Source organism: Leguminivora glycinivorella, chromosome 7, assembly GCF_023078275.1.
Source record: "Leguminivora glycinivorella isolate SPB_JAAS2020 chromosome 7, LegGlyc_1.1, whole genome shotgun sequence".
In the NCBI taxonomy this organism is placed as follows: domain Eukaryota; kingdom Metazoa; phylum Arthropoda; class Insecta; order Lepidoptera; family Tortricidae; genus Leguminivora; species Leguminivora glycinivorella.
This window is the reverse complement of record NC_062977.1, coordinates 12,946,315-12,962,520: the sequence shown is the minus strand read 5'-3', so window position 1 is coordinate 12,962,520 and position 16,206 is coordinate 12,946,315. Positions and strand designations below refer to the sequence as shown.

General features: G+C 37.3%; 1 protein-coding gene across 2 annotated transcripts in view; it reads right to left on the bottom strand.

The window, feature by feature from the left end:
• Positions 1-16,206, bottom strand: part of LOC125227779 (ecdysone-inducible protein E75) — a 132,256-nt gene that overhangs the window by 42,188 nt on the left and 73,862 nt on the right. The window contains exon 1 of one of the 2 annotated variants that reach the window (XM_048132114.1): positions 7,469-7,595. The exons of the other annotated variant lie outside the window; for it this stretch is intronic. Coding sequence (XP_047988071.1) covers positions 7,469-7,547 — 79 coding nt within the window. The 5' untranslated portion in view covers positions 7,548-7,595. Of the gene's footprint in view, positions 1-7,468; positions 7,596-16,206 lie in introns of those variants that run through there. 2 annotated transcript variants of the gene reach the window in all.

Genomic DNA, 16,206 nt, shown 5'->3' with positions numbered 1-16,206 from the left:
TTACTGAGCTCTGGTCATACTATAAAATACCTAAAACATGGAAAAATTGTAGTTGCGGTCTTCCTCTTTAATTCGGAAAAACTTGTTGGGGTTAAACACCTTGTACGTGACTGACAATTTGCTAGAAATTGAGTCAATATAACATGTGACTGATGTCCAATTATGAATGAGTGAGGCTCAAGGTACTTATTCATCATCCTCTTTGCGTTATCTCGGCATTTGCCACGGCTCATGGGAGCCTGGGGTCCGCTTTGACAACTAATCCCAAGATTTGGTTCAACGGCTTATTTATTGTTATTAAAATATACCTTAAGCGAGTAAAGCAATACAAAATTTTGTCTCTAATAACAAACTTGTAAACCGACTCTGGACTAGGAAACAAAATAGTAAAACTTAAAAGTGGCCAAAGACTGCAAATTAAGTAGTTAAATTAAATTTGTAAGTTGAATGGAGTTGGGCACCAATCACTTCGGTTTGTCAAATCTAAATTCGCACAAAATATTGTCCAATTTCAATTTCGAGGTTTCTACCTCCACGTTCCGATTACATAAGTAAATTTAAAAGAAGATAAAAGTTATCTACTTAGTCTTGTGACAAATTAGAGATCAACTATATTAAGTTTAAATGAAGGTCGATATTCTTTATCAAACTAATTAAATTAATCGCGACGAATAAACAAGTTCATTAAACTCACCGGCAAGTTGAGCTCGCGGGCCCGCGTCCATGTCTTGGCAACTCAAGCAAAGTAGGGTTAGAACCGGCGCGCGACTGGCGAAGGTTTGGCGCGAAACGGCGGACCTAGCGCGTGGGCCGCTCGCGCATGCGTCCCGTGACGTCAATGGGAGTACCACCCAGATTAATAATTCTAATTAACCACCCCCAGCCCTCGGTCTATGCACTAGGTTTCCCTTTCCCTTCACTGAAATATCGCGAGTATCGCGACACACTCCGCGCGCGAGCGAAATCCGCTGCCATTTTCCTGTTCCTTCTTATACTCATAATAAATAAAACTCCTGAATGAGATAATAAGTATACGAAAGAAACAAGTAGGTAGCCATATAGATAAATAATCATATAACATAAAAAGTATGGATTACAATACAGATAGAATGGGAAACAAAGTAAAGAGACAAAAGGAAACAAATTCGGTTACGTAAGCAAACACAAGTTGAGATAGCGGGGCATATAGTTTGGGAGGGGGTGCGCCGGGGTATAGGGCAAGGGGTCGTGCGAGTTCATGGCCGCGCCACCCCCGGCCCCCGCCGCCGCTCGCGGGGTGACTTGCCCTCTTCCGCTATTTTTAGTGCCCAGCTCTGAAGCCTATTTGCTGAGAACTTTTGCTACGCAGATGTCGGTAGTTCACGACGTATAAAGTGATTAATGACATTTTAATGTGTACCTACAAATAAAATTAAGGTAATTGGTGATAATGGTGTATTCGACAGTTATAATTTAAATGTACCTATTAGGGTCTAAAATTCTAATAAGAAATAAATACTAATAAATATTTAAATAGGGCATACGAGAAATATTAAGCAATCGTCTTCGCGAAATCATCCTTTTAGTTGTTATATTAGTTGTTGTTTTAGTTGTTATGTTGTTGTTATATTAGTTAGTATAAAAGAGTATCGTATCGTCCCGGTAGTATAGCCTATGTTTATTTATACATACCTAAACATAATGAATTAAAATGAATAAGACCAATATCAGAACCGATTTAACATGTTTACGGTAGTTAATAAAGTGTTCGAACTTTTCACAAACAACATAGTTTAGCAATTCAATTGTTTTTGTCTTCATTTATGTTAACGAAACGGACACTCATCTTAAAAGTCGTCAAATACCACTCGCTAATAAGTAGTCGAATCAAAACACTAATATTTGTACAATAACGAGTAAACAACAGCGGAGAGTTTGGACAGCTAGCGACATCTATCGGACGTTTCCGTCGCGAGCTACTCGACACTAGGTGGCGCTCGCGCTCCACAAAGTTTCTTGTTTATTCCGCAACATGCTGTCTAAGCCAAAAAAGTTGGATCACAGAATGGAAACACGGTGATATTTTTTTTTTTAATGCTGACATATGGTGGTAGCGCCATATAAACCTATCTAGTTATGGTAAAGAGGTAATACAGCGTTTTGAATTATTTACCACTTATAGGTTACATAATGCATCTAAATAGATATCGTTGCCAGTCTTGTGCCTTATCTTGTGTATTGTATTAGTAATTATAAATAAAAAATGTAATCAGAATATCAAGTCATGTAATAGGTAGGTTACTAATTCAATTCGAACTAATAGCGAAAAAAATAGCTGCCCCCAGTTATGAAACAATCGAACGCAACAAACAAAGAAACTTACCTAACCGAGTTTAAATTTCATGATTCCTGTAATTCGGCGGGGAAGGGCGGGCTGAGTTCGTTGACCCCGCTCCCTAACCTACTCCGGGGTATTTGGAGCACGTAGGCCGCACTCCCGTCGAGCCTGCATCTAGGTCACTCACTAACTCACTGACTCACGGCTCACTTAATCATCAAGTAAGTCCCTTACGTCTCAATGCTGTCAAAAGTTCGGCCCAGTTTTGTAAGCATCGAACCATGAAATTGAATTTTTGTTATCATGTTTTCTGTCCATTGTGACTTCGGGATAAATACAATTTTCATAATCTCTTATTATTAGATATGGTCTTTAGATCTTTATTGCTATTGTTGATATACATAATCAGAGTTCATTGTTACTAAATACATTGAACTGCAGCAAAAGTAATATAACAAGGCTATCGTGTTCTAATCATCAGTCAGGTTTTTTTTTCTATTATCACACGAAAAACTTGACACGTTTTCTTTATAACATCTAATTGTTCATTGTCACACATATAATTGTTTCATATTTATGTTGTGTACATGTAATTTACCACTTATTGTATAGTTCGGGCAGATGATACGGCGGTTATATAAGCGCTGCAATGAATGTGTGGTTATCGCTCTCACTGGGTGCCTACATACATTGTACGTTCTCACCTACGTGTGCATAGCATAGCGGTATTCATTAACTCGATATTACGCATTTTACGATTTCCACTATCATAACAAACGACCGTAAAAGATAAAAAAGAGCGTTAATATATTTTTATTCAATATTTCGGCTTCCTCTAATTTATAAAGCGTTCTCGTTTAAGCTTAACCCCATTCGCTAAAGTGGCTCAAATGCTACGTGACCTACAGACATCAATAAAAGCGTTTAAAAATCAGAACAAAAAAGTCGAGTAAGGATGCGGGCCTACTAAAGAGCTGCGAAAACGAACCAGAAAAAACGAGGTAATGGAGACGATTTTGTGGACCGCTTCTATCGGCGGCACCAGGTTATCGGGTTATGAGAAAACCGCACGAAAAAGTTTTTGACGTCACGCGAAGCAACTAATTAGACCTAATGAATGTCCAGTTTTAAACAATGCCAATTTGCAATATCTAACCGTCAAGATTATAATTGGACTATCAATGTTACAATAGATTGAGACCTTCGGTACGGCAAAATTATCCACACTGGTAAAAATTCGACCACATAGGATATGCAATGTGTGTTTCTGTAACGGTTGCAATATTCAGTTAAATCTTTCATTATGTTGTTGTGTCGAAACGTTATTGCAATGGGTATTTTCCGCCGAGTGCCTGGACGCGAGGTCCGCGGTATGACGCTAAAGCGGACCAAATTGGGGTCAGGGCGGCGCGTTCGTCGACCCGGCTCCCCCCCCCCCCCCCCCCTCCGCGCTCCTCCGCCGCTCTCTGGTCTTCTCTTCTCAATGCCTCTTGGGATTTGTATTACGCATTTATTTTTACATGATGGCATTAGAGATAAGAATGTTAACATTAACGCCAATCATCTTAATTGCTTTTGTTCTAGAGTGAATTTAATTTCCAACTGAGTGCGAATTTTATGTAACTGTGACTTGCATTTTTAAGTAATTAATGAAAATGAGATTCTGGTTTTGATTCTTTTGTACTGAAAGACAATCTAGAATGTTGTTACGACAGATTGAAATACAGTTGGATGAACCACAACTGTTTTTGCCTCGTTTTTGAATAGCGAATCAACTTTAATACTTGATTTGTTGATGTAAGTAATCTTAAAAGATTTAATATCAAGTTCCCTTGATTCCTCATGGTATCTTATAATCAGAATTATATTTTTACTAAAATAGGACCTATAAAACAAAACAAATACGACTTGAGTATTAACGAAGTTAACATAAAAAGACGGAGTTAAAACATATCTTAGAATTTGGAAGGCGGATAATAATAATTAAGTACATTACATAATTTGGAAAACATCTATCTAGTTAAATCAGTACCTATGCATCTTATATGGTACAAGCAGATGTCAAAAACGAAGTACCTTCATGTATGTACAAGGGCGTTAAGTATGGACATTATAATAAAAATACATTAAACATACATTATAACCTTATTTTTTATTACACAGCCTTGGTCGTCTTTAGAAGAAGACCCCGACCGAGCTTTAACCTCGCGGGATTTACTTTCGATATCACTTCACCTACTGATATGATAAATGCTCTCAACTATTTATTTTTACATGTTTATAACATGAAGAAGAAATAATTATCTGCATATTAGCAATGAATTAGCAGGTTTAGAAGTGTAGATTTATTATGATCTGTGGTAATGTTAACAGTTACGGAAAAAATATTAAACATCAAAAACGGAGCGTACTATGTAAATGATCATTCATCAATAACGTAAGCCAGATCGCGTATATTATAAAATAGTTTGACGTCACAGGGCCGGATTTAGTGATTTTAAAACGGTTATTTATTATGTACGAGGGCCGGGTCGGTAAGCATGACCCATTTGCGGGAGGTGAACGCTCGCGAGGCCTTGATCGCAATACCGCGCCCCGCCGCCGCCGCGCCGCGCCACGCCAACGTCACACTTTTATAAACCAAACCGACTCTAATAAAGTACGCTACTAATACCACATGAGATATGAGATTTTCTTGTTTTAGTTGAAGGATACGACGGCTGTCATCGCATTTTTAGGGTTCCGTAGTCAACTAGAAACCCTTATAGTTTCGCCATGTCTGTCTGTCCGTCCGTCCGTCCGTCCGCGGATAATCTCAGTAACCGTAAGCACTACAAAGCTGAAATTTGGTACCAATATGTATATCAATCACGCCAACAAAGTGCAAAAATAAAAAATGGAAAAAATGTTTTATTAGGGTACCCCCCTACATGTAAAGTGGGGGCTGATATTTTTTTTCATTCCAACCCCAACGTGTGATATATTGTTGAATAGATATTTAAAAATGAATAAGGGTTTACTAAGATCGTTTTTTGATAATATTAATATTTTCGGATATAATCGCTCCTAAAGGAAAAAAAAGTGCGTCCCCCCCCTCTAACTTTTGAACCATAAGTTTAAAAAATCACAAAAGTAGAACATTATAAAGACTTTCTAGGAAAATTGTTTTGAACTTGATAGGTTCAGTAGTTTTTGAGAAAAATACGGAAAACTACGGAACCCTACACTGAGCGTGGCCCGACACGCTCTTGGCCGGTTTTTTTAACTTTTTTTTATTTTCTCCATACCTATTATTTGTTTATTTTATCCGTATCTCAATAATGTATTTGTTTGTATTTACACAAATGTTGGATATTATTAAGAATACAATAAAGCGTAGTTATTAAACCATTAAACTTCAAAATTGCATGATTCCAGTCTTCTAATTATAATATTCAGATCATTATTGATAAGATCATTGCTAAAAAATAAGCGTAGCATCTCTACGACTTTGCGTATCGCGTCTTGCTACGATGTGCTACAACTTTCATATGAAGTTTATCAATTGAAATCAGTTGTAATATTAGACAACGGAACATTACTATTTTATCGATTGATATCCGCTTAGGTATGGATGACTAATATTTTAGTCAATAATCAAAAAAATATTTATTAATTATTTATTTATTTATTCGTATGGCATGCACTGAGTAGCTTATGATACTATTATTGATTACAATACTATATCTATATTCCCATTGGGCAGCGTTAGCATCAGGTGAGTGAAGATCTAGGGCCTCCCCAACAAATTATTAATTATTATAATTAAGGAATGTTACTAATTTTCAGTACTAGACAAAGGATTTGCACTGCAAGTCTTTGGCACCTATTCAAAAATCTTTTTGGTCCAAATGGCAAAGCAACAGTCAGAATGTAAGTCAGGTGTTATGTAAACGTATACCTATTATTAGTAAGAGTAAGGTACTGTGTCTATGTAGTGAGATTGGTGAGATCTAGAAACTTCAAGAGAGCTCGCTTACTCCCGCTGTATATTTCGTTAAGAGGAAAAGAGACGCTCGACGCCCGCCGTGGTGTGCGTGCATGTAGTTACACATACTAAGTGTTGCGAAAAGAGCATAGCTGCTCGCATGTAGGCAGGTGTCGCGGGTGAGAGTGGGACGGCTGTATGTCCCAAGGCTCCGCGTGGATTATTATTAGAGTATCGGCGCTAGGTTATTCTGAGGCGACCTAGATAGCGCGGGGCCGTTGACCGCGGGCCCTCGGAGCGCGCGCGGCCTCCAAAATAAAATGGCATTCAGCGATGGGCTATACTTGCGAAACGATCGCGTTCGCAGCGAGCGCGCGCGAACCGAACCAGATTACGTTATGCAAACTTCAACATCATCTTAATCATTATTACTATTACGTCTGATCTAGATGCAAATAAAATGTATTGTCTCAATGTATCAATGATATTTAATAAAAGTTTCATCCATAATGTTAGGTAATGAAGTGATTTCTTTTTAAAGTCTAGGCTACTCTTTTATTTACGCTTCAACTTACACTAGACCAAGTGACAAAGACACTTGCTAAGCAAAAATCATTTTTCTTTCAAACATGTTAGGTTGACATAGAGATGTACGAGTAAGTACGTGCTTCGCGCCGCGCTCCGTTCGCTCGCTCGGCGCGGTGATTACCGCCGTCGAATATAGCCGGGAAGGCCGAGGGCAACGAACTCTGCTTGACCCAGATCCCCGCCCGCGCCGCGCACCCCCGCGCTCGCCCGCCAAGTGTCGCAGGAAAGTGAAAAGGACGTTTATCCCTACCAGACATAGGTACTATTTTTCTACACTTTATGAATTAGTAATTATCAACTTTCGATTTTTAAAGTAATCGTATCGATTAATTCATGAATAATTGGTAAGATGATTCATTTCAAAAATATTCAGAATACTCATCAAATATTACACTCTTTGTTTTAAAGCATCATGATAACACTATTATTAATTATTGATGACAACAAAAACGGCGCGAAAATTACAGCTGACTCCACACAAAAACCACAAACAACGCAACATATGATTCTACTCAATATTGATGAGCACACGTGACGTAACTGAAAAACAAAAGCCAGCTGACAGAGGTAAACTTTTTTTTGGTGATGATTCTCACCTGCCAGGACCCTGCCGAGGAGGACATCAGCGTCGGTGGGCTGGCCGGGCTCGGAGTCGCGGCACTCGGTGACGGTCATGGCGGGGAGCTTGCACGCGTGCGGCCGGCGGCAGCGTGCGGCGCGAATGCGCCGTCGGCCGCCCGGCCGGGGTGCCCGCCCCTAGTCGCGCGCGAACTTGGGGTTGATTGTTTTAAAATTGTATCTTAAGTCTGGAGGGTGACTTCTTATACATGCCATGGAACACAAGCTTACAATAATTAAGCTGCTAACTATGGCCATGCTTAAATTAAGGGTTGTTTTAGATACATACTGACGTAGTAAAAGACATATTTTATTTTCAAGCAATAATTTTACTGAAAAAATGTGATATTCAAGATTTTTTTACACACTAACAATTCATTAAGTATATAAATTTATTGAATACTTAAATAAAAGTTCTAAGCAATCAAAGCCGTAATGAAAAAGGGATGATTCTTCAGAAACCAAACGTCGAAGTCGGCAAACAGAGTAGGTATATGTCAAACTTACAAACTACCTTCTTAGTTTTGTATACGTACGACATTGTTCGGAAAAATACACCTTATCTTAAAAGGCAGTAAGCATATTTTCCCGCTTTATGACTAGATGCGATAACAGCCAATGCTAGCGCATCTATGTAGTAGCAATAAAGAAACATTGTTGAACATTTAATATAGAACTGGTAGTGACTTTGTTGCAGTTAATCCTTGTTAGTAGCATATTGTTTGTAGGAAAATGTGAAGTTTTACCTTGTGCTTTTTTAAGACAAAAATATTTACAGTTCCCTCGCTGGTAGACCTCCAGGAGGAAACAACTTTGAATCTTATTTTATACACAGTATGGTCCCGATTAGAAAAGCTTTAGGTACCAGATGAGCTTCTTAAATAAACATTTGTTTTATACGTAAAATTTTACATTACCTACCGTAACGAACTAGAATTGAATCTACCTTCGGTTTTTAATGTAATAAAATTATTTTTTTAAAAATACGATTTCATTTTGAATGCTATTTGGGAGCATTTTGGCTTTAAAAGTAGTTAGATACTAAGTTTTGGTTAACAGAGTTCGTTAACAAGTTACTATAAATAAAATCATGAATGATAAATAGTTAACTGGTTTAATTAGACGCTAAGGTAGGAGGTTATCACGACATCGTGGTATCCTGAAGCGTCATCATTACCGCCACAGTCAAAATTTTAATTAGACAATACATTGATTTATTAGCAACGAACGAACCGCACCAAAGTTCGGAACTTGATAAGCAGTGGAAAGCCGCCAGAGGGAAATTTTCGTAGCACATGGCGCCATTTTTGTCGCGCCGCTACGAGCGCTACGCCGTAGCAGCCACTCATGCGCACGTTTCAGGTGTTATATTTTTTTTATAAGGCAGTAGATAACTATCTGCATTTTGATTGAAATAGCGATGACAATGATGTTAAACTGACGAGCGTTATTTTTAAATTGAAGAATTAAGTATGGACATAGAACAACGAATATGTTAAAAAATCCAAATTACGTTACATTGGAGTACGTTAATTAAAATTGAGAATCTTTTCTCACAATATTTAACTCAAAATGGTTAAATTGTCCTAAAACTCGAGCTCATATTTTTCGGCAACCTTCAAATCAAGAGTGAACAGGCATCTCCTTGGCGAGCTCACTCCATTGTAGGCCACGCCTTTGGCTAGTCTGTGGCCAAGAGTAAGCACATTTATAATTTAAAAAAAATCTACATGTGCCTTTATGAAATATAGCTCTACGAACTAGAAACTATTTTATACCTAAGTAGGTAATATTTATGTTATTATATCAATGTCAAAATCTGAGTAAAGAAAACAAAATTGAAAATTATTATGAAAAAAAAAAACAATGAAATTTTGCTCCATCCAGATAATTCTGCGTATTTATCTTACTTCTTCTAAGATGTCGCCTTGGCATCTAAACTTTATAATAAACAGGGCCCAAACAATCGCCGTCAGCGTCCATCGGAAGCCAGCACAACCCACTGATCTGGAAACCTAAATCTAGAATTGGCGAATCGGCCGGAGAGCAGTTTTTAGGCCAAGGCGGCCAATTATGCCGGGAGCCGTGACTCTGGCTGCTTTACGAGACGCGAGAATCGGTTCAGAATTAGCTGTAATTAATCGCTCCTGATCGAACGTGGGGTGGACTGAGCTGTATATTTTGAGAATTTATTGGTTGCGGTTAAACTGGTGGTTTATCATCTACTGGCGGCAAAATATACTTTAACAACCTAAACAAACCTTGTGTAGCCTCTATCCAGGCGGAATGATTTCATTAAGATCGAACGTGGGGCAAACTGAGCTGTATATTTTGACAATTTATTGGTTGCGTTTTAACTGGTGGTCTTGATTGAATTATGCAGGTTACATTGAAGATTTTTATGGGAACATAAATCAAATGCTGTTGAGTTATTCAGGTAAAATTTCATTTACTACAGGCTTGTTTTAGGAAAAAAAACTTTATTTTCAACTGGCAACATCGAGGTTTTTGAAACTCCTAGGTTTACACTGCGATTTCTATAAGCAGATCAGGAGTACAACTGCATCAAATATACATACGACAATCATGACACAGTTCTATAGATCCTAGTCTTATGGTAGAGATGCTGTTTATGCTCACCGACTTAACTATTACTAATTATAAGATCCGCAAGTTTACATCATAGGAGTAAACAAAATGGTTCCTAGTAAAACAAAGCCTACAAGAGCGTCCTTCCTCGCTGTTTATTCAACATACCCACGTGATCAATACATGCAATACATCATCTCGACATGTAAGGAGCGCTGACTGTGCCAAATAGGTTTCTTACAGCCATCAATCATACAACGTTAGCGGATTGTTATCAGCAGTGGAAGTACGTCTTCATCATGCCATGTTGATAAATACCACTGGAGCAAAGCCGAATGAAATGGCAGAGGGGCAGGCACGGGTTAAACCTGAACATGTAGAAATAGGCGAGACGACTAAAAAACGAATTATTCCGTCAGTTAGATTATCAATGAATTTTAGACACGTATTTTTTCTTTTTTCTCGTAAACGAAAAATGACGACGGTACAGTGCGTTGAAGTTTCGCCTGACGTCACGCCTAGGTACAATTTTTACTTAGAAGTGACGTCACAAGCCCCCACTCCGCAATTTTGATGCTCTATATCTTTGTATATTTCATTAATTAGAAAAAGCGAAAAATTTGTGTTCAGTATTTTTGGGCGATCTTACTGACGGACTAAACAGAATGCCATTATTTTATGTAGTCGTCATCCCTATTGTAAAATATTTATAGTCAGACCAAGTCAACTCTTCATGTACCTAAGTGTTTGTGTTTTGACAACGTGTATGAATGTCATAGAAATGATTTCTATGACTATGACACTGTAAGTAACGTTTATAATGACTTCGCCACATTTCGTGATATGAAAGTCGGTGAAGGGCTAGCTTAGATTGAGTGCATGTATACTTGTGAACATTGTTCTTGACTATCTGTAGTCTCTCTTAATACGTTCACTATCCAGTGCTTCCATATTTGGGTCAAGGAATTCTTCTAACCAGACATCGGATTCCGTGGGGCGAAACTTCTTGACAGCTAGGGACTTCCTATATCGATAAACTCATTTTCAGTACAGATGGTGTTTTTTATACGCACTAGTGCGAGAAGTGGTTCATTATATGCCAGGTCGAAACTTTGAAGGCTCATCTGTACTGAAAAACGTCGTACGATACACGCGCAAAAAGTAAATTCGTAACTCGTGTCGATTTAAAACACTCCCTTCGGTCGTGTTTTAATTTATCGCCACTCGTTTCGAACTTCCTTTTTTACGCACTTGTATCGTAATGTACTATTATCGATACTAGTTCTATATACTAGTGACCGCCCCCAACATTGTGTGTTTTTTGTAACTATTGTTCTGAAGACCAGTATAAAATTCATTCACAGCGTCTAAAATAAATTGTGACGAGTAAACTCTTAAAAACGTTTTCAAAAAAAGAAGAAGAAAATTAAGTTCTTATTTTATTATATATATTTTTTTTATACTACGTCGGTGGCAAACAAGCATACGATCCGGTGCGGTGGAAAGCGGTTACCGTAACCTATAGACGCCTGCAACTCAAACAGTGTCACATGCGCATACTCTTTTTTTTTTTTTTTTAAAGCAAACCTTTGTGTGATCACTAGTACTTATTTAGAACTAGTATCGATAAATGAGTTTATCGATATAGGAAGTCCCTAGCTATCAAGAAGTTTCGCCCCACGGAATCCGATGTCTGCTTCTAACAAACCCGTAAAGTTTACAATCAGAGCGGGGAGTGAACGCTTTTAATCATAATCGTCAATCCCATTCTAGGTATGTGAAAATAAAATTGAAAAATAAATGGTTGCTTCTTTCTAACAACAAGTATACTTTTAGAGATTCATTTTATGAAATTCGGACTAAGTGGCACTTAAATTGATGATTAGTGACTAACTTCAATACCTAAAGCAATTGAACGGAACCTATGACCTAGTTAGTAAGATTAATTGTACTAGCCTTGGAAGTGCAGAACAGTCATTGCTGTTATTGACTATTATTATTGAGACGTTATGTCACCATGCGTTATCGGGACCTACTGTGCATTGTTTTCCCGGACACAAAAGGATGTCGGTTTCCAATAAGGACGTTATCATCTAAAATTACAACTCACAATAGAAAATTGGCCTCGTTACAGATGAAGTATAAGGACCTTTTTAGGCATGGAACGCCAAATATATGGCTGTCTATTTGTAAGAAAAGTAAGGAAAATATATAAATTTCCTGTTTATTACCCTTGTGGCTATTTTTTATTACATTATTTACATTCGAATCCAGAGGGGGGAAAAGGTATCATACTTTTATGAAAATAATATTTTTATTTTACCACTATTGGTCAGTAAAAAAAACACAAAGACAAAAAGCGGACTTAATGCCACACAGCATTTCTTCTATCAGAAAATCTTCAGGTCAAACTGACAAAGTTGGTCCGGACCATGTATAGAATTGAAAACATGATTGATCGAAAATTCGTACATAAGTTCCAAGAAACACATTGGCAATTACAAGTCGGGGTTGAACCCATGACCCCCGGCTTAAAAGTCGAGCGCCTTATCTCTCCAAACAGGCGGACGCAAAAAGTTTAACCTATAAGTGGTGATGAAAGATTTATTGTTTGAGGTTCCTTCCTATTTTTATTGTTTTGTGTAAAGAACTGGCATACATCAAAATTCGAACTACAATATTTGTTACAAATTTATTGAGCAAACTTTTCGACAGTAGGTATTCTAATTTTTTTTTTTTTAATGAGGAACAGGTAAACCATTTGACCGCAATCTCACCAGATGGAAAGTGCCGATGCAGTCTAGGATGAAGCATGTTTACCCAATTTCTTGTTACTTTCAATTATGTAATAGGTAGGTACTAGGATTATACGAAAACTCAAGGACTTCGGATCAATAACGTGACAATGGAATAAGAAACCATTCTGAGACACGAAAAAGAATTGTAAGATACATTCGACAACAAACCAGGGGCGGCTCACTCCGCGATTGTATCGCCGCGCTACAAGTACATGCTGGCGGCCGCGAGTTCGCGGCCTAATCAGGGGTGGTGCGCGTTCTCACGGAACGCACGTTCGCACTTTCTATTGTTACTTTACGTCGCGAGTTTTTTTAAGGTTCATATGCAATGTCCACGTGTTGAATGGCTAATAATGCATAGTTAAATAGACATCATGGATAAAATAGGACAATATTACACAGATCTTATTGATTAAGTCCTACGGAAAAGTTCAATAAGGCTTGTGATGCTGAAGGCTTGAACAAAAATTCTCTGGCTTGAAAAAAACATTCCAAATCTCGTCAATCATTCCTCCCATGTCGACATACCGACATACTTATTTCACATAGAATAAGTACAAGCGCATATGCAGGAGGTCACAGCTCGGGTTAAGCTCGAGCCGGGGCAGCGATGACGTCAGCGCAGGTCGTTGACCCCACCCTCGCCATCCTCGTCCTACATCCAGCAACCAGCTCCGTATGTATAGGTACCGACTGGCACCGAACTTTAAATTATCACGATACCACGATTGCATGCTGCATGGATATTTTAAAATGCTAGTCACTGTCGAATGTAATCTGAAGTACATCGACTGTTGTATAAACTATTTCGCTGCATGATTTCGTGAAAATACAAATGAGAAGTCGTAAAAGTCACGAAATTATAGTTTGCTTCATTTATTTATTTTAAACGTTAGTAAGTTGGTTTTGTTTATAGCATATAAGTCATCGCTTATTTTAACTATGAAATCGAAAATATTTTAAAGTAATTACAAGTTTATTCAATGTATTAACATCTAGAGTACGAAAATTGCCAAGTGCACAAAACAGTCAAAGGAAATAACGACGTCATCATCATCCACAAAAATTAAAACAATAAAATAGACAGACAAAGCGTAATTAATAATATTCCAGAAATAAAAAAATATTATCTAGCTACAACTTACAAATTCTATACCTATCATTTAATTTTATAATTTAAAAGAAACCAATACAAATAAAAGTCTACAAGTTTCTACTCTATTTAAGTAAATTATAAGCCACGGCAGAATCACAAGGACTTAAACATGATATTCCCCATGACTGTCATATTATACTGATATGTCAAGGCTCTACTGTAGCCGCGATAAACATTATTTTTACCTTTTTTTTTTGTGTGTCGTGCGGTGGGAAGTAAACATTAACTAAAAGCGGGTAGATTATATTTATTTGTCTACCCCGAACATTTATATAAATTAATATCGGGTAGTTTTGTGTTGTTTACATCTCCGGTGACATTTTGCTGGGACGTCAGTCTTCCGCGACCACGGCCAGTGCAACCTGGCCGAAACGTTGGGAAAAAAGGTAAAAATAATGTTAATTAATCGCGTTCGACCTGTATGTGACTTTAAATTGTACATTTGTTATCTTGATAAGGTAGGGATAGGGATAGGGATTAGGGATAGGGATTGTAGTGATATTTATAAATCGAAATCATAATACATAATTGTTAAATGAATTGTTTTAGAAGTTCATAAAGGTAATTTAGCCATAAGTAGGATGCAACAATTTTCATTGGTTATTTACGCTACATCAGTAAATGCTCAAAATCAACTTAAAACAATAAGTAATTAACTACTTATATAGTTTACTATTTTAAAGTGACGATTCAGCTAGTTTATTAGGTAATTTCGATCTTGAAGGTCTTGTAGTTCAATGCGTAATATTCACATATCACAATAGGCAAATTTATAAAACGCCGAGTCTTAAAAAAAGCTTTCCAAAATCCTACTGAGAATATTTCTTTGTCTATCTACTGCAATCAGCTTATTGAATGATCAAATGTACTTATAGTTTTCACAATGCTGTAGTACCTACACGGTTCAGTTGATACGAGTACTATGTGAGTAAATAGTTCAATAAAGTATATGATTATCCACATACAAATCCGTAACGTGGTCAGTATCATAAATAACGGTGTGCCCTTGTGAGACCGCGGCCGCCAGTTACGACCCGTGTAAACCGTGACGGCCTGAAAACTGTGGATTCTACGAATGTATTACCAAAATATTTGTAAACAGAAATCTGTTTCTGTGCCAACGTTAATCGTGTATGAGAGCTTGCTCAGAATACCTATACAAATTAAAATTACTAAACATTCTCTCTAAACGTTTACTTGATATCTTTACGGTCGTAGGACCTATGTTCATATGTTCCTACGTATGGCGGCACTGTTTCGCACGATATACAGAGTGGGGCCTGTAACAAAGGCGAAGAATTGAACTGTAGGCTATTCTCCTTATACTGATCAACATTTGTTCAGTGACTTTTAAAAATTATGAAGTCTTTAAATTTTTAATTTTTCATACAAAATAAATATTAGCTTCAATGTACGCCATTATTGTTGTCATTGACGTTGTCTGTCACACTTTAGACTTAACAGAATTCGCAATACATTACCTCTTAGAAAAAACTTTCAAGGGTGATAAAAATCAAAATACAAGTTATTTTTAAAAGTCGCCGAACAAATGTTGATCAGTATAAGGAGAATAGCCTAGAGTTCAATTTTTCGCCTTTGTTACAGGCCCCACTCTGTATATCTGTAAACCTACATTAGTTTAATAGATAGCTAGGCGTAGGATTGTTATCGTCATTTGCTTTCCCTTTATTCCAATTACCTCTACCATACCATACCTCTCTATCGGATGTCATCTCATCATTCGCTTGCATTTGTTTCATGTCATCTCTCACACGATTTTTTTTTCATTTATTTTTATATTTATTCCAATTATTTATTTTAAATTTAAGAAAGTATTTTATTTCATACCTAAAACAGTTAAATTAAATAATTCTCATAAAATCTTAACAGACTACTGCGGAATCGACAGCGATTTGTCATACTTTACATGTGTGATAGAATATAGTTATTAAATATTCTTATTTAATCTCTAATCACTTTCACCTTCATTCAACAACAAACATACAACCGGTCGGCTTTTTTAAAAGCAGTTGACAACACTTATGCATGAAGTTGTCGGATAGATACATAATTAAAACTAAACAGGCTCAGGACAGGGCTGACGAGGTTCTTGAACTCCGCTCGAAAGTGGACCATAATGGCCCACCACTTTCATTTTCACGCAACTCTCACC